This window comes from Chionomys nivalis, chromosome 14, assembly GCF_950005125.1.
Source record: "Chionomys nivalis chromosome 14, mChiNiv1.1, whole genome shotgun sequence".
NCBI lineage: Eukaryota > Metazoa > Chordata > Mammalia > Rodentia > Cricetidae > Chionomys > Chionomys nivalis.
In genome coordinates, this window is record NC_080099.1 from 28,038,790 (window position 1) to 28,064,347 (window position 25,558).

General features: G+C 44.2%; 2 protein-coding genes across 2 annotated transcripts; both read right to left on the reverse strand.

The window, feature by feature from the left end:
• Positions 1 to 1,668: 1,668 nt before the first annotated feature.
• Positions 1,669 to 8,566, reverse strand: Spmip10 (sperm microtubule inner protein 10). Its single transcript, XM_057789076.1, has 4 exons — positions 7,719 to 8,566; positions 6,164 to 6,177; positions 5,316 to 5,428; positions 1,669 to 1,878 (listed from the first exon to the last, which is right to left on the reverse strand). Exons 1-4 carry the CDS (start codon positions 7,802 to 7,804, stop codon positions 1,669 to 1,671), a joined length of 423 nt encoding a protein of 140 aa, XP_057645059.1. The 5' UTR covers positions 7,805 to 8,566.
• Positions 8,567 to 8,895: 329 nt separating this feature from the next.
• Phax (phosphorylated adaptor for RNA export) lies at positions 8,896 to 23,139 on the reverse strand. Its single transcript, XM_057789075.1, has 5 exons — positions 22,829 to 23,139; positions 19,966 to 20,546; positions 15,761 to 15,881; positions 12,420 to 12,503; positions 8,896 to 9,522 (listed from the first exon to the last, which is right to left on the reverse strand). Exons 1-5 carry the CDS (start codon positions 22,922 to 22,924, stop codon positions 9,253 to 9,255), a joined length of 1,152 nt encoding a protein of 383 aa, XP_057645058.1. The 5' UTR covers positions 22,925 to 23,139; the 3' UTR covers positions 8,896 to 9,252.
• Positions 23,140 to 25,558: the final 2,419 nt, after the last annotated feature.

Consider the following 25,558-nt stretch of genomic DNA (forward strand, 5'->3'; position numbering starts at 1 on the left):
TGTATACATAATAAATAAATAAAGGAAATATGAAGTGTATTTCTAGGGAAGGGGATAAAACTCAGGTGATGTGAAGGCGGAAAGAGAATAATGGAAGAGGAAGGGTTAAATGGGGTGGGGGGGAATAGGAGGAGGAATTTGGGGAGTGATAACATAAAAATCTTTTTAAATGCTACCTGGAACCTGTGCGGGCTAGTCTTATATCAGCTTGACACAAGCTAGAGTCATCTGAAAGGAGAGAACCTCAGCTGAGAAAACACCTCCATAAGATCTTGCTATAAGGCATTTTCTTAAGTGTGATTGATGGGAGAGGGACCAGTCCATTGAAGATGGTTCCATCCTGGGCGGATGGTCCTGGGTCCTGTAAGAGAGCAGGATGAGCAAGTCAGGAAGAAAAAGTTTGTAAGCATCACTCCTCCATGGCCTCTGCATTGGCTCCTGTCTCTGGCTTCCTGCCCTGTTTGAGTTTCTGGCTTCCTTTGGTGATGAACTGTGATGTGGAAGTGTAAGCCAAATAAAACCTTTCCTCTCCAACTTGCTTTTGATCATAGTGTTTCTTCTGAGCAACAGAAACCCTAAGACCGAAACCTACTGTAGAAGCTCCCTAATATATAGATAAGTACATATAGAAAAGGAGGTTTAATGGGGGTACTCTATAATGGGGACAATGTCTCTGTTAGACACCACAGGATATTGAATAACAAGCCCAGTTCCAAGTACGGGTGACCTCTTTGCAAGCTGTTGTTCAGCAAGGTCCCATGGCCATCTTCCCCTAATACTACAAGCTGTTGCCTTTGTTCTCGGTTCCCCTTGATGAACGTGATAGCAAAACCTTAGTGCTGGAGATATCACGTGAATCATGGGACTTGGAGAAACTGAGCTGGGACTGAAAGCTCCATCACAGCTGGCTAGCATCCTGAGTCCTAGGAGGATCTATGCCTGCCACCAAAGAAGAAAAGCAAGCAATAGTCTAGCCCGGTTAAGAAGCCGTAAGTAGATATGCCTCCTGTTGCAACAGTGAAAAGAAGGCTACGGAGTAACCAACCACTGCCCCCAAGTTCTTACCTTGACAGCCATAGATTAGTGCATACTGCAATTCTCATCAGAGACGCTTCTTTTTAATATAGAGACCCATAATTGGCCAATATGCAGAGAATAAGACTATGGAGCTCATAGATAGGACATCCACATGATTTCTCCTTTCCCTAACACTCAGACCAAAGCAGAAGATGGGGCAGAAAGATTGTAAAAGCCAGAGGATGTCTGCTGCCAAACAGTATTTGCCAGACGAGGCAGCTTAGCGGCACCTATGGACCGGCAGTGGCTAGGGCTGCATGCACAAGACGGTAGGGCTGGGCTCATCCGTTGCTCTTTATCCACCTGGGAAATCCACCACGAAGCAATTTCCTTCCTCCCCCACTCCACCTCAGACAGCCTCAGAACTTATATTAGCCCTCTCTAAACCTTCAAAGATATCTATATTATGCTTTTGATTTACAATCGTTAAATTAAACTTTTCAGCAAAATGCAATGAACTTAAGCACCAGAACCGAGCGAGGGCAAGAGATTGAACTACTTTATCATTTTATTACTTTTAGTAGTAATGGGGTTCGAACCCTGAACCTTTTGTGTGCTGGGCAAGCATACAGCTACCCCCAGGTCAGCACATCAAATCAGTCGCCTCCTGAAGCCATGGGAGATCACGGTGCTCTGGTATTTGGAGAGAGGCGAATGCAAAGGCATGTCGGCTATCTTTATCTCTGGAGGGCCTTTCTTCAGGACGACTTTCCGATCTTCCCCATGGCAAAGTCGCTCACTGTAACCCCAGAACAGAGAATCTTCCAAGGGGCCAGCATAGATCCCACACGCTTCTGCTTGCTAAGAGAGAAAACACTCTGCTGAATAGCACCAGTTGTTTTCATGTTAGGTTTAAAGACTTTTTTCCTTTCTCCTCCCCCACTCAGTGACCATATTAGAGTGTATTGCTAATGTGGGTGCTGAAAATTGAACACAGGTCCTCTGGAGGATCAGCCAGTGCTCTTATAGGCTAACTAGGTAGTTGGCTGGCCTGCAACTTGATATCTAGACCAGCCTGACCTTGAACTCACAGAGATTCTCCTGCCTCTGCCTCCCAAATGCTGGGATTAAATGCGTGTGCCACCATGTCTGGCTTTTTCCTGGCTTTTTTTTTCTGTTTAAATTTTTTAAAGACTTATTTATTTATTATACAATTTTCTGTCTACATGCATGCCTACAGGCCAGAAGAGGGACCAGATCTCATTACAGATGGTTGTGAGCCACCATGTGGTTGCTGGGAGTTGAACTCAGGATCTCTGGAAGAACAGTCAGTGCTCTTAACCTCTGAGCCATCCCTCCAGCCCTTTCTTTTTAATTTTTAAATTACGTTTATGCGCTGGGCGATGGTGGTGCATGCCTTTAATCCCAGCACTTGGGAGGCAGAGGCAGGCGGATCTCTGTGAGTTCGAGACGAGCCTGGTCTACAGAGCTAGTTCCAAGACAGGCTCCAAAGCCACAGAGAAACCCTGTCTCAAAAAACAAAAACAAAAACAAAAAAAAAACAATAAATTACGTTTATACAAGTATGTCAGCATCTAAGGCAAAATAGAAAGGGAAGAGCAAGCTACCACACAGTAACCGTTGCTCAGTGTGAGCATGCTATTTCATTTTATTCTTTTTTTTTTTTTTTTTTTTTTTTGGTTTTTCGAGACAGGGTTTCTCTGTGACTTTGGAGCCTGTCCTGGAACTAGCTCTTGTAGACCAGGCTGGTCTCGAACTCACAGAGATCCGCCTGCCTCTGCCTCCCGAGTGCTGTTCATTTTATTCTTTATACTTCATTCATGGTAATTGTTTAAGGTAGAATTCTGCATACCCACACCCACCCAGAGACACACACACAGACACACACACAGAGTCACCGGTAAAATTGTAAAAGTTGTTGGGAGTGCATTAACCTATGTCGTAAAAGTGAAGCATCCTTAAAATCACTAAAAAGATCCAGCCGAAGATGGCAGCTCAGTGGTACAGTGCGCCCAGCACCACAGGGAAGCATGATGGGTCAACCCTTACACCCAAACAAAACAATAACAACAGAAACAACACAAGGAGGAGGGGCTAATGAGATGGCTCAGGTGGTAAAGGCTCCTGCTGTCAAGTCTAATGACCTGAGTTCAGTCCCTGGGACCCACATGGTGAACCAACCAGAGCCCCCCACACACACACTTATACATAAATGTGTGGTAGTTTTAATGTAATTGGCCCTCATAAGCTCATAGGGGGTGACACCATTAGGAGGTGTAGCCTTGTTAGAGTAGGTGTGACCTTGTTGGAGGAAGTGTGTCACTGTAGGGGTGGGCTCTGAGGTCTCCCTTGTTCAAGCTATACTCAATGTGGTACACAGTTCACTTCCTGTTGCCTGGAGATCAAGATGTAGGACTCTCAGCCCCTTCTCCAGCACCATGTCTGCCTCTATGCTTCCACATCCCGCCAATATGATAATGGACTAAACCTCTAAAAATGTAAGCCACCCAATTAAATGTTTTCCTTTATAAGAGTTGCTGTGGTCATGGTGTCTCTTCACAGCAACAGAAAGACAAAATGAAACATACCTTTTATAAAAGCAAGCAAGTTTTCTTTAATACATTCAGTATTTCCAATTTCAGTTCATAAAGTTTTATTTTGTATTTCTAATAGGTGAAAAGGATAGTTAAAAGCAGTGTCTCACTATGTAATGCTATTAATTTTTTCTAATTTATTTAATTTTATGTGCATTGCTGTTTTGCCTGCATGTATGTCTCTGTGAGAGTGTCAGATTCCCTAGAATCGGAGTTACAGTTGTGAGCTGCCATGTGGGTGCTAGGAATTAAACCCAGGCCCTCTGGAAGAGCAGCTAGTGCTTTTAACCACACTCTCTCCAGTCCCTGCAATGCTATTCATTAAGCCATCAAATTACATAAAAAAATCCCAATATTAAGACTGAAGAAAAGCCAGTCATGGTGGTACACACCTTTAATTCCAGCATTTGGGAGGGAGATCAGATGGATCTGAGTTTGGGCCCAGCCTTGTCTATATGCAAGTTCCAAGATAACTAGGTATATATAATAAGACTTTGTCTCTTTCTCTCTCTCTCTCATACATATATACACACACACAACAAAATTGAAGAAAGTCTTAGTAATAAACGTGTGTAGACTGGCATTTCATACCTGTGTTTTAATTTCTTTAGGTTTTGTTTTGTTTTTTAAGTATTAGATAAAAACACATTATTTCAGGCTGGGCATTGGTGGTGCACACCTTTAATTCCAGTACTCAGGAGGCAGAGGCAGGCAGGACAGCTAGGGAGAAACCCTCTCTCAAAAACAAACAAACAAAACCCAAGAACAAAAAAAAAAAAAAAAAAAGCCCAACAAAACTCTTTTATTTTATAGCATTATATATGAGCATTTTATAAGGAAATAGTTGAGCCATGTTTTATAATTTATTTTATTCCATGTAATTATTTATAATTTCTAAGACTTTTCTGCCTTGTCAAAACACACTCTGGAGAAACTAAGGCAGAAGGATAACCATGAGTTCAAAGCCAGCTTGGGCTATATAGTGAGTTCTAGGAGAATCTGGGCTCCAGAGTTGAGGCTCAATTTGAGAGGGGGTGGTGAGAAGTGGAAGGAAGAAGAGGAAGAGAGGAGGGAGAGAGGGAGGAAGAGAGGGGAGGAGGAAAGGGGAGGGAAGGAAAAGAAGAGCCCTATAATGGCCAGTTTGAATTTGGAAAACATTTTCAGATTGGCTAGCAGCACCGAGGGGCAAGCCTTACCTGCAAACCTAGGCCAGCCGCTTCCCTGGCACTCTGCTTGAATACCCAGCACGGTCTCAAGCAGAGCTCCTGTGCTGTAGCTTTACTATTCACGCTCCCTAAGCCAGCTCGGCCTCCAACACTGCCCAGGAGTGGACGCGACCTCAAATGCTGTCACGCGCCCACTTTAAGTTTGCATTTGGGTTATTTTTGTTTACAAGTACATGTGAAAATACATAAAATGAGTTTTTTGCATTGCTATATATACCTTAGAAATTATACTAAATTGATTCTATTTTTATTATCACATTTAGTTTGTTTAGTGGGCACGCGTGTGTGCACACATGAGCATGTGTGTGCACGCAGGTCAGAGGACAAGTTGGAGGAATCAGATTTCTCCTTCCATCCTGTGGGTCCCAGGTCACCCTCCGACTGTCAGGCTTGGTGGAAAGCATCTATCTCTCACAGCCATAGGCAGGCTTTAACCTAAATATTGGTGAGAAAATACCTTCAGATTCACATTCCTGAATTTCATGCTTTCTTTCCAAGGCATAACATAACGTGTTGGGATCATGCCTTGCTTTAGTGAGAAGCGTGGTAAGTGAATCTCCTCACACCTGAAGATAGGAAAGGAGAAAGGGGGTTGAGTTAACTTGTGTCCACGTGGTTCTAAGACAGTGGTTCTCAACCTGCTGGTCATGATCCCTTTGGGGGGTGTCAAATGGGGTCATAGGGGTCACCTAAGACCACCAGAAAACACAGGCTTTTACATTACGATTACATAACAGTAGCAAAAAGACAGGAAGTGGCAACAGAAGTAATTTTATAGTTGGGGGTTCACCACAACACAAGGAACTGTATTAAAGGGTCCCAGCATTGGGAAGGTTGAGAACCACTGCTCTAAGAAATGGATGCAGCTTGGGTTCGTCATACCTGGTAGCTGCAGGACAGAGAGCTGTGCTACTGGGGGTCATCACACAGCAAGCCAGCCAGTTGGGCGTGGTAGCTCAGGCCTCTAATCCCAACAGTAGGGAAGCTAGAGGATTGCTATGGAGACCATCCTACTCTACATATTGAGTACTGGATTCGCTAGGGTAGAGTGAGGCCCTTCCACAAAACAAGCCAACCCAAGTATCACCAAGATCAAGTTAGGACGGGTACGTGTGCTCCAACCACAAACGTGCATACAACCCAGGTTTTCATTTTTATTTGGTGTGTGTTTATGTGTGCGAAGATGCCTTTCCCAGGCCAGAAGTGGGCATTAGAGCCCCCTGGGACTGGAACCAGGGGGAGCTGGGAGCTGCTCAATGTGGGTGCCCCAAACCACTGAGTCATTCCTCTAGCCCTAGTCTAGATTTTGTTTAGGGTTTCTCTGTGTAACAGTCCTGGCTGTCCTGGAACTTGCTCTGTAGACCAGGCTGGCCTCGAACTCACTGAGATCCTCCTGCCTTGACTCCCAAGTGCTGGGATTAAGGGCTTGTGCCACCACCACCAAGCCCTACAGTCTAGTTTTAAGAGTGAATATAGGGGCTGGAAAGGTGGCTCAGAGGTTAGGAGCACTGGCTGCTCTTCCAGAGGACCGGGGTTCAATTCCCAGCACCCACATGGCAGCTCAAAACTGTCTGTAACTCCAGTTTCAGGGGATCTGACGCCTTTACACCAATGCACATAGAAAAAGAAAAGCTAAATAAATTATTTTAAAAAAAAAGAGTGAATATAGTACACCGTAATCTGCTTCATATCTATGAATCGTACAAAGTAAATATGAAGCAATAGAAAAGAAAGTAAAGGAGGGAGGGAAAGATTAACTTGGATTCTGGGTTTATCCAAGCTCTATATTTAAGTCAGACTCACTATCCCTGCACAAACTTTTCTCTATGAATATTTAGCTTTCTGTCTAAATGCTCAAAAGTGTGTGGTAGTTTGAATGAGAATGGTCCCCATAGGTTTGGATGTTTGAATACTTGGTTCCCAGTAATAGAACCCTTTGGGAAGGATTTGGAGGTGTGGCCTTGTTGGAAGAGGTGTGTCAGAGGGGTAGGTATTGAGGTTTCAAAAGCCCTTGCCATTCCCAGTTAGCTCACGCTCTCTCTTCTCTCTTCTCTCTCTCCTCTCCTCTCTCTCTCTCTCTCTCTCTCTCTCTCTCTCTCTCTCTCTCTCTCTCTCTCTCTCTCTCAAGAGCACTTGAATGGGGGCTGGAGAGATGGCTCAGCGGTTAAGAGCATTGCCTGCTCTTTCGAAGGTCCTGAGTTCAATTCCCAGCAACCACATGGTGGCTCACAACCGTCTGTAATGAGGTCTGGTGCCTTCTTCTGGCTTGCAGGCATACACACAGACAGAACATTGTATACATAATAAATAAATTAAAAAAAAAAAAAAAGAGCACTTGAATGCTCTATCCTGAGGACAAGGGTTCAGTTCCCAGCTCCCACAATGGGCTGCTCAGATCTGCCTGTGGTTCTGGTTCCCCCCAAATCTGATACCCTCTCATAGCCTCTAAGGACATACACACACCACACACATCCAAGTAATGGGTGTTTTAATAAAAGAAAACCAAAAAAACCAAAAACAGAAGAATAACAGTATTGAGGGGCTGCCAGGGATAAGAGATGAAACGTAGGTGGTAGAGAGCTTGCCTAGCACTCATAAGGACTGGCTCCCATCTCTGCGCTGCTAGGTGGTGCTCACCAGTACCTCGAGCACTTTGGAGGTGGAAGCAGACTGAGTCCAAGGCCATTCTCACTCAGCTACACCAAGAGGTCAAGGCCAGCTTGGACTACACAAGACCCGTCCTGGGGGTGTAATGAGGCTGATGAAGCTCAATGGTAGATCACTTGCCTAGCTTGTGTGAGGCCCTACACCATCTCTACTACAAACAGCAAACCAGCAGCCCGGAACCCCAGGTCCTCACTTATTGGCAGGCTTCGCTGCATTCCCTGCTGCGCTGCTCTTGTCCAGTTTTGGCAAAGCAGGACAGGCATCTTTTTCCAAAGCCATCACTGGCAGCAATGACAGAATTCTTACCTAGAACCTCACACAGCCTAATTCTGATGAAACTGCTGCCGTTGATGTAACAATTGTCCTGCTAACGCCACAGCAACCCTTAGTAGCTAGGAGTATGCAGCTCAGAGCTATTTAAGTCTCTTTGTGAGAAACACTCTCATCAATTAAAACATGAGGACAGCTGGAGACATTGCGAATTTGACAAACAGAAAGTCTGCTGACTAGAGCCTCAGGATGCAGATCAGTTGGTGGCACTAACTCGGCATGGCTGAACCTTAAGTTCAGCCTCTCACACTGGAGAAACCAAGTGGTGGTGCACACCTGTAACCACAGCACTTGGGAGGAAGAGGCAGGATGATCAGATATTCAAGGTCTTCATTTGCTACTTAGCGAATTTGAGGCCAGCCTGGTCTACACAATGAGTTCTAAGAACAGCCCAAAACTAGACTATTACAATCCTAGCTCAAAAAAAAAAAAGGAAAAAAAAAAAAGGAAAAGAAAAAAGCTTCTGCTATTTACTTGCTTTCAACAAACAGATGGCAAGCAGCTTCCACATAGACTTGTTTCTGTCTTTAAGAGTGCCTGAGAGGGGTCAGTGAGATGGCTCAGCACATAAAAATGTTTGAAGTGCAGGCCTTACAACCTAGAGCCCACTTAAAGGAAAAGAGACACCTAACTCTACAAAATTGCACTTTGACCACAACATGCATGGCCCCCACACCTATATCTCTTACCCACCTAATAATAGCTTTTTTTTTTTTGGAGACAGGGTTTCTCTGTGGTTTTGGAGCCTGTCCTGGAACTAGCTCTGTAGACCAGGCTGGTCTCGAACTCATAGAGATCCGCCTGCCTCTGCCTCCCGAGTGCTGGGATTAAAGGCGTGCGCCACCACCGCCCGGCCCTAATAATAGCTTTTTAAAAATTGTCAAACAACAGAACATGGTGGCATAAATCCACAATCTCAGCACTACTTAGGCTGAAGCAGAAAGACAAGAGGTTAGTCCATACCAAGATTCTGCCCACCCTACAGGAACAATTGGATGCAAGAGCTGAACAATTTATGCATATTTTAGCATATTTTAGCATATTTTAATGGAATGTGTTAAAACCAAAGCATAGCTCGCCACCAAGATAAATCAGAAAACAAAAGCTTCTTAACGGCATGAAAGAGTGAGCTGGACAGAGTGACCTCAGGGACCCGGGCCTTACCAGTCAGTACAGGCGGCAGAATGAGAGATTAGACCTGTGCTGCACACCCGACAGACATGGCCACCTTTAAACACCGCTGTCAATGCCGTTCGACTGCCCCCACACACATTTACTTCAAACAAGAAACAGCAACAGCTCTCCATTCTCTAGATTCGGTGCATAGCACAGCAACCTCAGCAGAAATGGAAACTATGTTTGTACAAAGGTTTATCTTCAAAATGTCCAAAATGTGCCTAAAATATGTCCAAATCCTGAGGATGGTCCACCTCGATGGCTTCCTCCACATCTAGTTTGGTTTCACCAGGTCCTTCCTGGGCTTCATCAAGGGAGGCCAGGGCCTCGTTAGTGTCACTTGCAAAAGTTTCTCGTGATGTGTCATCATCCTCTTGAAAATTCAGACTTTTAATAGCTTGTTTCATTTTTTTCCCCAATAGTTGTGTTCTTCTTTTCCTAGCAGCTTTTTTATTTTCATATTCCTTTTGGTTTTCAATGTAGAAAATATCCTGAAATAAAAAACAACTTTGGCTAAAAATAACAAAACAAAACCCACCCCATATTATTTGTTATATTATGAGGCAGGCCTTTTAGCGTCATCTATTTCTCACAACCTCTACTGTAACACACTGTCCCATATCTGCTAAAAGAGAAACTACCATGGTGAAATTTTGTTTAGAATTTAAATAAATTGTAACTGATAACACAAAAACCAGAATAAAAGATTAAAGACATACTTACTTTGAAACATCTTAACTACATATGACTACCTGTGCTACAAAATTAAAACTGACCTATTTAAGAACATGCCATTTGCAAAATGTAACAATTTCATCTCTTAAGAATACTACTGCTGCCCGGCGGTGGTGGGGCATGCCTTTAATCCCAGCACTCGGGAGGCAGAGGCAGGCGGATCTCTGTGAGTTTGAGACCAGCCTGGTCTACAAGAGCTAGTTCCAGGACAGGCTCCAAAACCAAAGAGAAACCTTGTCTTGAAAAACCAAAAAAAAAAAAAAAAAAAAAAAAAAAAAAAAAAAAAAGAATACTATTGTAGGGATGAAGAGATGGCTCAGAGGTTAAGAGCACTGACTACTCTAGGTCCTGAGTTCAGTTCCCGGCAATCACATGGTGGCTCACAACCATCTGTGATGAAATCTGGTGCCCTCTTCTGTCCTGCAGGCATACATGCAGGCAGAACACTGTCTACATAATAAATAAAAATTAAAAAAAAAAACTCTTAAAAAAAAAAGAATACTATTGTAGAAGCTGGAAAGATGGCAGTTAAGAGTACTTACTGCTTGTCCAGAGGACCTTTCAGTTCCCAGTACCAATATGTTGACTTACAACTACCTGTAACTCCAGTTTCAAGGAGACCCAACACACTCCCCTCTGGGCTGAGAGCACTGTACACACACGGGATGCATACATACATGCAGGGTACACACAAACACAAAACACTGAGGAGCACGGTGCTTTCTAACACTGGCACTGCTGAAACTCCAGGCTGGACATGCAGTCTTCACTCACTACTTGTAGTGTATAGCTATGGCATCCCAAATTCTCACAGTCAAAAATGTTTTCTGAGGCACAAAACTAGTACCAGTAAATATATGCTTGTTATGAAATAGTCTCACTACACTGCCCTGTCTAGCCTGGAACTCACTCTGTAGACCAGGCTGGCCTCAAATTGTGAGCATCCTCCTGCCCCTGCCTCCCAAGTGCTGGAATTACAGGTATGTAATTCTGTAATCCTTGAAATCACATCCTGGTTTCAAGAGGTTAAGATGCATTTTTATTTTATATAAAAACACATCTTAATTTATTAAGCATCTTGAGCTTAAAAAAAAAAACTCTAATAATATCTTGCAAAGCAGTAAATGATTATGAAGTTCCTTTCCCACCAAACACTGCAAGTCTCATTAAAAAGAAACTGCAGGTGGGGCATGGTGGTACACACCTCAGCATTCAGGAAGCGGAGGCAAGCCAGGGTTACACAGTGAGACCGGTCTCAAAAGCAAAAACCAAACTATTACCTTCTCATTTACACACACACACACAGAGTAAACCAAACCAAAAACAACAAAAAAGCCAAAACAAAAAGCTCTACTCAGCAAATCTGGTTCCGGCTTCCAAACTCTATAGACTGACTGTCACCAATGTGGCAATCAAAAGACTAGTTGCAGCATCATGACAGATTATATGTCTGGCATGGCAAACACTTTTACCATTGGAGACAACTAGCCAGCCTTACATTTGACATTTAAGAGTCTTTCTCTTTTCTTTATTGAACTTGGGTTTTGGGGCATACTAAACACATGCTACACTACTGAGCTACACCCTAGTCCTCAAACTCACTTTTACTGCACCTGTAGAAAATTTTATTACACTCATTTGTGTGTGTGCATGCTTGTGCACATGTGGTCAGAAGACAACTAGCAGGGGTCAGTTCTGCAGGCCCACCATGTGGAACCTTAGCGGTCAGCACTTTTACCCACTGAATCCTCTCATTGGCCTGACTGCATGTTCTTTTTTTTTAAAAAAAAAATATTTATTTATTTATTTATTTATTTATTTATTTATTTATTATGCATACAACATTTTGTCTGTGTGTATGCCTGCAGGCCAGAAGAAGGCACCAGATCTCATTATAGATGGCTGTGAGCCACCATGTGGTTGCTGGGAATTGAACTCAGGACCTTTGGAAGAGCAGGCAATGCTCTTAACCTCTGAGCCATCTCTCCAGCCCCTGACTGCATGTTCTTAAAATCAATCCTCAAAATGCTAGACTAGCCAGGCGGTGATGGCAAACACCTTTAAACCCAGAACACAGGAGGCAGAGGCAGGTGGATGTCTGTGAGTTTGAGGCCAGCCTGGTCTACAAAGTGAGTTCCAGGACAACTAAACAAAAACAAACAAACAAAAACAAAAAGGAAGAAGGAAGAAAGGAGGGAGGGAAAGAAGGAAGAAAGACTGAGTAGAAGTCCAAAAAGAACTTTTTTTTTTTTTTTTTGGTTTTTCGAGACAGGGTTTCTCTGTGGTTTTGGAGCCTGTCCTGGAACTAGCTCTTATAGACCAGGCTGGTCTCGAACTCACAGAGATCCGCCTGCCTCTGCCTCCCGAGTGCTGGGATTAAAGGCGTGCGCCACCACCGCCCGGCTGAGACAGGATCTTATATAGCTGTCTAGCCTCAAACTCAGAGAGATCCACCTGCCCCCACCTGTACCTGTGTGCTGGGATTAAAGGCAAGCACCACCCTGCCTGACTTCCTTCTATCTTTAAAAATGGGATCTTTCCTGGGATGTGTGCGGGCCCTCCTCCTACACTCCTGTCTCTGCTTCTGCAAGTTGGGATTACAAGTGTGTATTTTCACAAGTCATAAAGTCAAGGACACAGTCATTGTCATTACCTTAATTTGTTCTTCACTGATGCTAGGAGTGTTCTTCAGGAGATTCAGAAAAACCCCACCGGGTGTTCTTCTTCGACTACCATTCTACGGAAAGGGATTAAAAAGAGTAAACTACACAGACATTTCCATAGCCAATTTTTCGAGAATATTTCCAATTTATGTTGCAACAATTTCATATGCAAAGACTGATTACTTATTTAACAGTGCTGAGACAGAAATCAGGGCCTTTGCCATGCTAGGAAAGTACTCAGTCACCGAGCTACAAGCCCAGTTCCCAGGCCACAGACTTCATGAATGACCAGGATATATCTGAATAGATGTATGCTTATGGAAACAGCCAGGACCAGATTTGAAACCCAGATCTGATTCTGGCTCTTTTTAAGATTTTTAGATTTAAATATACACACTAAGATATATGTATCTACTGTTACTTCCCACTACTCATGATGACATATTCTATAAAGTTGCCACAAACACTGAACTAGCAAACATTAAAACATAGCTCTACATGTAGTATAACATTAATTTGTTCAAACTTGAATACTGCTTAAGGACACTTTCTTTAAACAATCTGTTGGGGTAAAGGGTGTAGCTCAGTGGAAGAGGGCATGTTTTGTACAAGACTGGGTTTAATCACCCACCAAAGTGAAAACAAATCAAAAACCCAATCAAACAAAATGCACGCACACACACACAGATTCATTAATATTGGACTAATGGTCAAAAGCATTATAAATCATTATTAGTACTTACTATCTGTGTGTGTGTATGTGTGCACACACAGATTCATTAATACTGAACTAATAGTCAAAAGCATTATAAATCGCCGAGCGGTGGTGGCACACGCCTTTAATCCCAGCACTCGGGAGGCAGAGGCAGGCGGATCTCTGTGAGTTCGAGACCAGCCTGGTCTACAAGAGCTAGTTCCAGGACAGGCTCCAAAACCACAGAGAAACCCTGTCTCAAAAAACCAAAAAAAGCATTATAAATCATTATTAGTACTTACTATTCTGCCTTTTAAGCCAGTGCTGATCTCTACCCTGACCATATTTACTCTTCTCTGTCCCCTTCCCTTACACCTCCATTAGATCTATTTCTTTCCCCTCAGTGCTAATACACTTGAAATTATATTTATTGCTTTTTTTTTTTTGAAGAAAGGTGTGCATACATGAGAAGTTCAGTGGACAATTTGCTAACTGTTCCACACCATGACTCTACCATGAGCGGGACCAGGGATGAACTCAGAACATCAAGCTTGGGAGAAAACGTCTTTACCTACTAAGCCATTTCAAAGGCCATTTTTTTTTTTGAGACAAGGTTTCTCTATAGTTTTGGTGCCTGCCCTGGAACTAGCTCATGTAGACCAGGCTGGCCTCGAACTCACAGAGATCCGCCTGTCTCTGCCCCCCCCCCCCCCAGTGCTGGGATTAAAGGCGTGCGCCACCACTGCCCGGCTCCTCCCCCACTTTTTATGAGACAGGTTCTCATTATGTAGGCTAGTGAGTTAGAAACTTACTAGGTAGCTCAGCTCAGCAATCCTCCTGTCTCTGCCTTCAAGTGCTGGGATTATAGGCATGTGCCACCATGCCTGGCTTTATAATTACTGCAATAAACTGAGTTTTTCTTGTCTTCAGACTCAACAGCTCTCAATACAAAGCAGGCACTCATTACTCAAAAAGAATATATCAAAAGTGTACTTGAACTCACATCTCAACATTCAGTGGACCAGCATTAACTCAATGGAACAGAGTTTTCTTTTTAAAAAAATTACAATATTACTAATAAACCTTGATCTTCATGTTCCTGTAAATGAAAATCTAAATAGCTTATATAACTAATTTTATCTTTTGTCGCAAATTTCTATAATTTAAGATTATAGGCTATTTTTTCAGCAATGTTCTCAATTCTTTTCAAATTTGTTAATTTTAAACATTATGTGTGATAGTGTGAGTGCTGGTGCCCAGAGAGGCTAGAGCCTTGGATCCCTGTGGGGCTGGAGTTAAAGGAGGCTGTGAGCCATCCAACAGGGGTGCTGGGAACTAAACTAGGCCTCTCCAGAACACTACAAGCTCTTAACTTGTCAGTCACAGCATGTCACTCGCTGTGCTGTGCCTACTGGGTAACACACTACAGACCAAGAGCAGAAGAAAGACATCCACACTGTCGTCCTTATTTCATAGTGAAAGCTGAATTAATGAAATCTGTAAAACCATGTTCACAGAGATACTGTCCTTAGTCTTGCCAGCGTAGAAACAGTGAGCAGTTTTTCTCAACTGCCTTTCCTGTTATTGCTCTCCAACATAAGGATTTTTTTCCAGATAGTTTTCCTTCTTACCTGAATCTTTTTTAAGGTTCATTTATTTATTATGTATACAGTGATCTGCTTGCCTTCAGGCCAGAAGAAGGCACCAGATGTCATTATAGATGGTTGTGAGCCACCATGTGTCACTGGGAATTAAACTTGGGACCTCTGGAAGAGCAAGTAGCCAGTGCTCTTAACCTCTGAGCCATCTCTCAGTCTACCCTTGAACTCTTAATCATGCAGTTTTACTGTGTATCTACTTGTGATTTGGCTTATTTTTGAGGCAGGGTCTTGTCTAGGCTGTCCTGGAACCCTAAGCAATCTTAAGCCTTGGCTTCCTGAATGCTGAGGTTACAGACAAATCCTATCATACTCAGTTCTATTTGGCTTATTATTATTATAACTTAAGTATTTTCAAGACAGGGTCTTACTCTGTAAACTAGGCTGGCCTTACAACCATAATGCCAGGCACTAAGCTGTGTACCATCTCATCTAATCCTTACAGCAAAGGATTCTTCCTCATTTTTTACCCGAGGAGACTGAGCACAAGAAATTGAATAATTTAGCTAAACCACAGTAAGTTGTGCTCAAAAAATAAAGCCTTCCAACTTGAGCTTTTGGTTCCTTCTAGACAGTTGTCTTAAAATTATTCCTGTAAGAGGGTATAATGACACAGCCTACAGAATCAGCACTGATGAGGCTGAGGTAGTACAGAGTCTGAGGATAGCTGGAGCTACACAGTGAAACCGGGTCATCAAAGTGTGTGGGAGGAACAGAGAGGCAAGTTCATTTTGCTTAAATAAATAAAATCCAGATAATAATATAAACCCAGAAACAGGTGCCAGGCAGTGGTGGAACACGCCTCTAATCCCAGTACCCAGGAGGCAGAGACAGGCAAATCTGTTTGAGTTTGAGGCCAACCCTAGTCTGCAGACAAAGTTCCCAGCCAGACAGTCAGAGAAACTCTGTCTCAAAAAACCAAAACCAAACAACAAACAAAAACTCCCCAAACCAAGCCCAGAAACAGTATTAGCATTACCATTATGAAAAGACCACCATTCTGTTCAACTTCAGCAGTTTCCATCAAGAGTTCAATGGCTTTTCTGGTCCCAAGTATCCTCACCACTCGGGCTATCAGGTCTTTCTTCGGTTCCTGTAACCTGTTGAGGACACAAAGCAATTACTACTTGTTGAAATCTACTTCAGCCCCCAGTGCAGTTCTCAACTGGAATTCAAATCTTCCTGCTAACACCTGCTTTTCTAATCTCCGTCCATGAACCGTGAGCTCCTGACTGGAACAAGCTGCTCTTCAGTCACTGGAGTTTCTAACCTCGGGCCCCATATCTGTTCTTAACTAAGGCTCTTCTTGCCTTTTGGATTATGGCAGTTCTCAAAAGCGCGCTGAGTGAGGTGCATGAATTCAGCTCTAAATGTAAAGGTGATAAACTCGTGCACTTCTGCCAAGACAACTAACAAACACATAGTATGCTTTCAGTTATTATGCTTCAAAATTAACCTTCCGATGGTTTCTTATACCTTAATCCTAATGGCCTGTCTTATCTGCACACGCCAGTTCTTTCAAATGTTAGACATTATTTTCATCCTACTCTTCAGAGACGAGTAATATAGGGAGAGCTAGGCACGATGGCACATGCCTTTAATCCCAGCACCCAGGAGGCAGAGACAGGGGATTTCTGTGAGTTCGAGGCCAGCTCAGTCTACAGAGAGAGAGTTCCAGGACAGACTCCAAAGCTACACAGAGAAACTTTGCCTGGGGAGAAAAAAAATTAAAAATAAATAAAAAAGACAGACCCTTGTAGGGGAATATTATTTTCAGGTGTGTGACTTTTGTTTATACCGCATTTGATTAACTGTGAAGCTGTGATTCGCTGCCTCTCTAAAACACCTGATGGGCTAATAAAGAGCTGAACAGCCAATAGTGAGGCAGAAGCAAGGATAGGCGGGGCTGGCAGGCAGAGAGTAAAAAAAGGAGGCGAGAAAAAGGCAAGCAAGAGAACAAGGGGAGGAGACACCAGGGGCCAGCCACTGAATAACAAGGAAAGAATTAGAGAAATATAAAAGTCCAGGGAGGAAAGGTAGGTGGGATAATTTAAACTAAGAAAAGCTGGCAAGAAACAAGCCAAGTTAAGGCTGGGCATTCATAATTAAGAATAAGCCTCCATGTGTGATTTTTTTGGGAGCTGGGTAGCAGGCCCCCTAAAAAAGCCAGACGAGTAAAACATACAACAGACCCCATTTCAAAAAAGCAGTAAATGAAACAAATACAGGGAGCTGGAGGAACTCTGCTAAGCGGGTCAAACAGAGCCCATGGTCCCCTAGACAAGAAACAGTGCAGAAGGCTTTTCAGTTTTCAGTCAGACCCAGTACCTTGGTTTCTCCTCACAGGAAGCTATGCAATACTGTGGAAAAGGCATCAGAGTAGGAGGAGCAGGTGACCAAGGTTCAGCTTCAGGTCTGACCCTCACAAAGTCAACAACCTTGTGCAAGCCAGGTAACTCCCGGGCCTCAGTTTCCTCATTGCTGAAGGAGACTTTGGTTTATAAATTTTACATTTCTTCAGAATACAAATTTCAAACTTCTATTTAAAATTTTTTGTAGGTGTAAGTGTATTTATTACCTGCGTGTATGTCTCATGTTTGATGCCCAGGAGGCCAGAAGAGGATGCTAGGTCCCCTGCAACTGGACTTTGTAGGGCCCAGGTCTACCCTTGTTCCTGGGGTTCATCTTGAGGACAGTTTCTGGTTAGCTAACTAAAGCATTCTGTTTGTTCCTGTGCTCCCCCTGCCCCACCTGGTGATTAGCTGTAGAGCATTGACTCCATCGTTGGTATGGTAATTTCCCACCTGCCTGGGCAGAAATCCTTGTGCAGCAGCTAGGTATATAAGGATTTCCCCAAGGTTGAATAAACGGCATTCGGCTGATCTCCTTATGAATGACCCAGGTCTCTGTGTGTTCTTTTAATCTCCAGGCCCTTGCCCGACTCGTATATGGTACAGTGGCGCGCGAACTGTACCGAGGGTGTAACACAGAATCGGGTGTTACAGGACTTGAAACCCTGCCTGATTTTGACTTTTATTTTTTGTGTCTGAGTGTTTTGCCTGTATGTATACATGTGCATGCACCATGTGCATGCAATGCCCACAAAGGTCAAAAGAGAGTCTTTAATTGCCTGGGACTGGAGTTACAGATGGCTGTGAGCTGCCATGTGGATGCTGGGAATTGAACCTAGATTCTCGGGAAGAACAGCCAGTGCTACTAACTAATGAGCCACCTCTCCAGGCCGCAACCACCTTGACAATTAAAAAGGAAAACAAAACCCAAAACAAAACTAACCAGCACAGATATTGCCTGAAACATTTGTTTCCTGACAGCAATACTTATTTTCAAATATGTGACTAGTGACTTGGAGCTAGTAAGTTAATTAGAATCTGAACCTGTGAAAAATGCATGAATTGACAATTTAGTACCTGCAAAGCAATTCTATTTACCCAAAAGAAATGAACATACATGGTCAAGGATTTACAAGCAAGGGGTTCATTAACAGCATTATTCATAATCAATAAATGCAGACTACCCATTTAGTCTAGACATACACAAATCTATATACAAGCAATAAAAACACAGGGTCAGCGGCCGGGCGATGGTGGCGCACGCCTTTAATCCCAGCACTCGGGAGGCAGAGGCAGGCGGATCTCTGTGAGTTCGAGACCAGCCTGGTCTACAGAGCTAGTTCCAGGACAGGCTCCAAAACCACAGAGAAACCCTGTTTCGAAAAAACAAAAACACAGGGTCAGGGTATGGTTGCGAACGCCTACAATCCCGGCCTTTGGGAGGTAGAGACGAAGAATCAGTTCTCAAGACCCACCTTGTTACATAGTGAGTTTGAGGCTGGCTTGGACTATGGGAGACCTTTCCCAAAACAAAGCCCAAAAATACACAAAAAGCAACACTCCTCATTTATAAATTAATAAATAGCTAAGCATAGTGAGTGGTGCACGCCTTTCATCCCAGCACTCGGGAGACAGAGGCAGGTGGATCTTTGAGTTCAAGGCCAGCCTGGTCTACAGAACTACAGAGGCAGAGAAATCCTGCTTTGAAAAAAAAAAAAAATAACCTACAAAAATGAATACTGCTATGGCTGCATCTGTATGGCAAATTTACAAGGACAGAAAGTATACCTGTAGGAGAAAGGATATTAACAGTAAATGGACATACGGACATGGGCACGGAGAATTGTACTGGGTGGTGAGAGAAAGGTTTTAAATGCAATGGTTGTAAAAATATAATAATAAAAGCAACGGTTGTAAAACCAGATTTGTCTCCATAAAAAAAAAATCAACACCTGAAAAGAGTGATTATCATATTAACATATCAGTTATTTTACTTTTCATCTTAGAAATAACGGTAAAAATTACATCCATTTATCTGTGTGGACGAATGTGGCAGCCAGGAGACTTGCAGGAGGCCGTTCTCTACTCCAACCGTATGAGATCAGGGATTAAACTGACACCAGGCTTGGGGAGCAGCTGAGCCATCTTGCCAGCCCCCCCACCCCCCTCTGATTTTTCCCCCTTTTGAGACAGTATCTCATCTAGCCCAGGCTGGCATCATGTAGCTGAGAACTCATTATCTTAAACTTTTGATCTCCCATCTCCTTAGTGCTGGGATTACAGGCATGTAACACTATGCCTAGTTTATGGGGTACTAAGGATTGAACTCGGGGTCTCATGCATGCTAGTCAAGCACTGTACCAAGTTCCAGTTCAAAGTTATCTTTAAAAAGACACAAATGTAGAGGCTGGAGAGATGGCTTGGCGGTTAAGAGCACTGACTGCTCTTCCAGAGGACCCGAATTCAATTCCCAGTAACCACACAGTAGCTCACAAATGTCTGTAATTTCAGTTCCAGGGGATCTGACACCTTCAAACCAATGTACATTTAAAAAAAAGACACAAATACATTCATAGTCAAATATGCCCTGGGTTGATTCCGTTAAGAAAAACCAAACCAAACCCTCAGCCAGGTGTGACAGACACCTTTAACTCCAGCTCTGAGAGGCAAGTGGATCTCTGTGAGTGTGAGGCCAGCCAGGTCTACGTAGCAAGTTCCAGAAAGCAGGGACTATAGAGACCCTAAAATCAAGCAAATAAAAACAACCTCACAAAGAATGTATTTAACATCTATTTTCTTCCTGTGAATAGCAGATATGTAGTCAAGTGCTTACCTGAAAGCAATCTCATCAGCCACTTTCTCCTGAGAGTCATCTTCTGTGATCTCATAGCGGCCTTTGTAGTTCATTTCCAGTCTGTTACCCAGTCTGTCTTTGACAGGCCGTTTCCGTTTGAGGTGGCCTTGCCCATTCTCTTCTTCCTTTGACCCTGCTTTTTTGTCACCATGCATATATTCATCTAGATCTTTGTCTAATTCCTTTGTATACTCTTGAGATTCCCGTCTAAGTTTCTTAGCAAGCAAATAATTATAGGTCTCAGACTGCCTGCTTTTGTCAAGGGTGCCTTCCATTCCCAAGATGCCAAGTTCAATGGCCACTGCATCTTGGTTTTGTTCCTGAAGCACGGCACCCCAAATGTTGTTCACCTTCTTTCCGCCATTGACTGCTTTCTGACTGCTCTGGCCAAGCGGAAAAAGCTCTGGTTTGGGAGGAGGATTATGACACTTCTGTCGCTTACGTTTCCAAGGAGAGCACTCTTCATCTGAATCCACGCTCTCCTCACTCGAGTCCACATTTTTAACAGTCCGGTAGTGTGTGACTGGTGCACAGGCAACACTGCCCCCACCTAGTACTTTCTGCAGGTGAAAGAAATTACAGTCAGTTCCACAAAACATTCATCCCACCTACCATGGGCTAGCTTCCACAACAATGTAGGTACTGCGCGCGCCTGCCACCCCAGCATTGCAGAGGCTAAGCAGAAGGATCACAAGTTTAAGGACAACTTAGGTTAGACAGTGGGTTCAGGCCTGTCTGAGTTGCACAGCAAGACCTCAATAAGGAGAAAAAGTGTAGTAGAGATTCAACTGGAGCATCCAACAGTCACACTCCAAAGACAGCTGAAACAAATCTAATCTCTATTAAATTAACTCGGTTCTGAAAGACCTAAAAAATGTACCAAAGCCTTTACTTTTCACCTTTAAAGACCACATTTGTGAGAATGACATACATAATAATTGTTACTGTCAGTTAAGACAGTTATCTTTCTCCCCAAAAATATATTTTCTCATTGGATATACAAACTTCCCTTATATGGTTCTGCAGCTACTCCTTTAAGATTAGATGGTATAGTAGAGCTTGGCGACCCACAACTTCAAGTCTAGCATTCTTTGGAGCAGAGGCAGGCAAATCTCTGTAAGTTCAAGGCCAGCCAGGTGTCTGTCTGTCTCTCTCTCTCTGTCTCTCTCACACACACACACACACACAAACATTTGAAGGTAAGCTCTTATGGGGAAAAAAATCCCAGACATATTATTTTCAACTGCAGTTCATCAGGTGTAGTAGTGCACACCTTTTAATCAGTGATCAGGAGGCTGAGGCAGAAAGATCCTGGTTTTGAGGACACTTGGGGCTACAAAAAGACACCCTGACTCAAAACCAACAATAACAAAACCCCTCAAAATTCAGATTTCACAGCATTATGTTTACCAACTTTTTAACGTAAACAAATTTTAAAGGAACTGAAAAACAAGATCCTAGTATTAATTTCCTAAGACATCTACATGTAAAGATAATACTTAAAAAATCTGACCACCCCATAATAACCACAAAAATTTATGTGGTGCCGGGCGGTGGTGGCGCACGCCTTTAATCCCAGCACTTGGGAGGCAGAGGCAGGTGGATCTCTGTGAGTTCGAGACCAGCCTGGTCTACAGAGCTAGTTCCAGGACAGGCTCCAAAACCACAGAGAAACCCTGTCTCGAAAAACCAAAAAAAAAAAAAAAAAAAAAAATTATGTGGTATAATATAATGCTTCAATTTGTGTATGTATTTTGTAATGTTCAAATCAGGGTTGTTAGCTTACTTATCACTTTAAACGTTTGTCATTTCTTTACGGTGAAAAAAAGACTTTATGACGAATAAAATCCTTTTATGGGGGGGGATACACTTGGCTTTTAAGTAGAGGGGGCTTGAACTCAGGGCCTCCGGCATGCTAGGCAAGCACTCCACCAACTGAGCTACACCCCCACCCCCTGGCTATTCTGAAATATTCGCTATTGTTAATCAGTCACTCTGGCATGCAATAGAGCCCTGACTGTATTTCTTCTAACTAACTTTGCCCTCAGTCTTTGCTTTTTAAACTAAACACAAAACCAAGCATTTATTGAGTTCCTCTTAGGTATTTAAACCGAGTGCGATGTCTTAAGCCAGTGACACTAATCCACCAGTAACATCCGCTGCCAACACTGGTCAGGCCTTACAGTGTCCATCACACCAGTCCCACCAGAACACCAAAACGGAGAAGTTAAATATTTTGCAGCTAGTGGCGGGTAGCCCTCTGCGGGAGTACTGGGAGTCTCAGAAGATTAGGAAGCGTCCTAGAGTGGCAGGGCAGTGGGATCTCCCAGCACTTCTGGAGCCTATGAGGCAGGACGACAGTTCACGTGCCAGTCCAGTCGTGGGCGACACAGCGAGATGCCGTCTGCATCCCCGGACAGCAGAAACAAAGCCTGATGCCTCCATGCTGCACGTGGAAGCTGACCAAACTCGGGGGGACGGGGGGGCGACGACACACTGAAGACGGGGTCTCGGGTACGCGAGGAGCTCGCTATCCGCCGGGGACAAAAATATGAGCATCAAACGCAGTTACAGCTCTCCGTCCCCACGTTCTCCCTTTGGGCAAATCCTGTCCCCAGGAGCGGCTGTGCAGGAGCGGGGACCGCTGCAGCGGCAGGAGCCGCAAGCGAGGGGATGCTCGCTCGTGCCGGAAGGCCTCGAGGCCGGCGGCTCCGCGGGGTCGAGTCTCCGGCGGGGCCCCGCGGCCTCCGAGCCGCCGCATCCCGGGGCCGCCCGCGCCCCTCCATCCCGGCCTCGCGACCCCCGGCGCCCAGCCCCGTCTCCCGCGCGCCCTCTCGCTCACAGCCATCTGCGTCGGCCTGTCGCTGGGGACGACCGTCATGTCGGAGTCCGAGTCGGAAAGCTGCCCCTCTTCCATGTCGCCAGCTTCCAGCGCCATCTTCCCGCGGCGCGCAGGGTCAGGAGAGCGCTTCCGGCGGGCGGAGCGAAGACCCGATGGCCGCGCTCCGGCGCCCCCGTGCGGGCGGACCCGCGGCGCCTCCGCAGGCCCCCGCGAGCGGCACCATAGCGAGAGCGGGGAGGCGGGCTCCGTGCACCGCCGCGAGCTCCCGCCACGAGGTGAGGCGGCGCGCCGGGACGCCGCCCCGACCTCCCGCCTCTCACCCGGATGCTCTGCGCAGGCCTTCCGGCCGCCCGGAGGCGCCGCCGCCTCCCTCGCTCGGCTCTTTCGGCTCGCACGCGCGGCTGTGCCTGTGGTCACTGGCCCACGGCTGTCCCTAGGCCGCCTTTGCTGCCGCTGCTCTTCCCGAGCCACCCTTAGGCTAAAGTAACTAAGTGAGCCCCCTTTTCCAGAGGTGATAGTTTGGTTAACCGCGGCTGAATTCTTTTTAAAGTGTTAATGTTAATGATAGACCTTTATTGTAAGCACTCGTTGTAGTGTTTTTTTTTCCCTTTAACCTGTGCTGATGGAGGCCGGGGCCCTTTGATCCTTATTTTGCAAGAAATAATATTGTGTGCTGCCACGCCTTCTACATCACTGTGAACTTTGTCTCCCTGGGACCATGAGACAAAAATAAGCTGTTATTAAATATTAAATAATTTTCTATTATTAAATAGTAGATTTAAATATTAATTCATTATTAAATATTAAAATAAGCTTTATTATTAAGTAAATAATAATGTTTCCTTTTCAGTCTGAGGTGATTTAGCGCACAATTACAGATTAGCCGGAGGCACTAGCCCAACCCCTGCCACCACCATGGGTTCCCCAGCCACACCCCTGTCTTCCCTGAGCTGGGAGCTGGTGCCTGCTTCTCTAGGCACTCCAGTTTATCCTAGGGTTAAAAAGTGACAGGCTCTCTGCCACGTGACTGAGCCGATGATGCTCAGAAAAGGAGAGAATCCCAAGACCCAGGATATAGGATAGATAAGGCTGTATGTTCTGAGTCAATAGGATGGGGAGGTTGGCGAGGGTGCTTTGCTAGGTGAGAGCAAAGGTCATGTGGCTTTCTGGAATACCAGCCTATGGGAAGAGGGCAAGATGTCTTTTGCAATTAGGACCTTCAAAAAAATTTACTATTTCTTGAAAAATCAAAATTAACCAGAAACCAGGGACATAAGGTTTTTAGGTACTCAAGACAGAACTTTGGTGCCTACAGGTGTGTACAAACATGTCTGACCCAGAAACCTTTTCAGAGAACAACTCAACATCAATGCATGTGGTAAGCACTAACTGGACCCCTGGAGTTATTAATAATAATAAAAAAAGAGAGAGACATGAAGTTGGGAGGGAAATGGGTTGGGATTCCAGGGGGAATTAGAGGGAGGTGGTGAAGAACAGATATGAAAACAATTGTGGTCGTGTATAAAATTCTCAAAGTATAAAGTTTTAAAAGGAAAAAAAGATCTGCCACTTCTGCCTCCTAAGGTATGTGCCACCATTACCTGGCCCTTTATTCCTTTTTTTCTTTCTTTCTTTTTTGGGCTTTTCGAGACAGGGTTTCTCTGTACTCTGTAGCTTTGGAGCCTGTCCTGAAACTAGCTTTTGTAGACCAGGCTGGCCTCGAACTCACAGAGATCTGCCTGCCTTTGCCTCCTGAGTGCTGGGATTAAAGGCGTGCGCCACCACCGCCCGGCCTTCTTATTCCATTTCTTAATCTGTTTTTCTCCTTCAACATGTGACTTAGTTCCATTCCACTTCCTGGTTCTCCTTTTCTTCTCAAATTGTACATTTTGTATTTTTCCTTGCTCAGTTTGCTCCTTTTCATTACACATCTTCAATTAGAGTTAACATTAATAAGCACACAACAGAGTCTATGCTAGGCTGTTTTGAGATTTCCTCTGCCAACAGAATTAATCCAAATATCTTCACTTTAGCCTCAGGCAGACTCTTTGAACAAGGGCAAAAAGCAACCACTTTCTTCATGAAAAATGACAAGAATGATCTCTAGGCAACACGCTAAAATTTTTCTCCTCTGAAACCTCTTCAGCCATGCCCACACAGTTCAGATCTTCTTTGCTCCTCCTAGTATGACCCATTAAGCAGTGCTTAAAGCATTCCATTATAACCCAAGGTATCAAAGTTCAAATTCTTTTTTTTTTTAATATTTATTTATTTATTATGTATACAATGTTCTTTCTGTCTGTGTGTATGCCGGCAGGCCACAAGAGGGCACCAGACTTCATTACAGATGGTTGTGAGCCACCATGTGGTTGCTGGGAATTGAACTCAGGACCTTTGGAAGAACAGGCAATGCTCTTAACCTCTGAGCCATCTCTCTAGCCCCCCAAAGTTCAAATTCTTACAAACAAAAAAATAACCTAACACAGAAATACTCCATTCTTGGTACCAACTTCTGTCTTGGGGTTTCTATTGTCATGAAGAGACACCATAACCATGGCAACTCGTATAAAGGAAAACATTTAATTGGGGCTGGCTTGCAGTTTCAGAGGTGTGATCCATTATCATCAAGGCAGGATATGGGGGCGTGGAGGCAGACATGGTGCTGGAGAAGGAGCTGAGAGTTCTACATCTTGATTCACAGGCAACAGAAAGTGAATTGTGACCCTGAGC

Excerpts from the sequence above, each read along its gene's own strand:
- Phax (XM_057789075.1), bottom strand. The coding sequence starts at position 22,924 with ATGGCGCTGGAAGCTGGCGACATGGAAGAGGGGCAGCTTTCCGACTCG. Across the intron at positions 20,547-22,828 it reads ACAGGCCGACGCAGATGGCT|AAAGTACTAGGTGGGGGCAG; the intron begins GTGAGCGAGAGG and ends TTTCACCTGCAG. Across the intron at positions 15,882-19,965 it reads GCTGATGAGATTGCTTTCAG|GTTACAGGAACCGAAGAAAG; the intron begins GTAAGCACTTGA and ends TGTCCTCAACAG.
- Spmip10 (XM_057789076.1), bottom strand. The coding sequence starts at position 7,804 with ATGGCTTTGGAAAAAGATGCCTGTCCTGCTTTGCCAAAACTGGACAAG. Across the intron at positions 1,879-5,315 it reads TCAGGAATGTGAATCTGAAG|CAAGCAGAAGCGTGTGGGAT; the intron begins GTATTTTCTCAC and ends TTTCTCTCTTAG.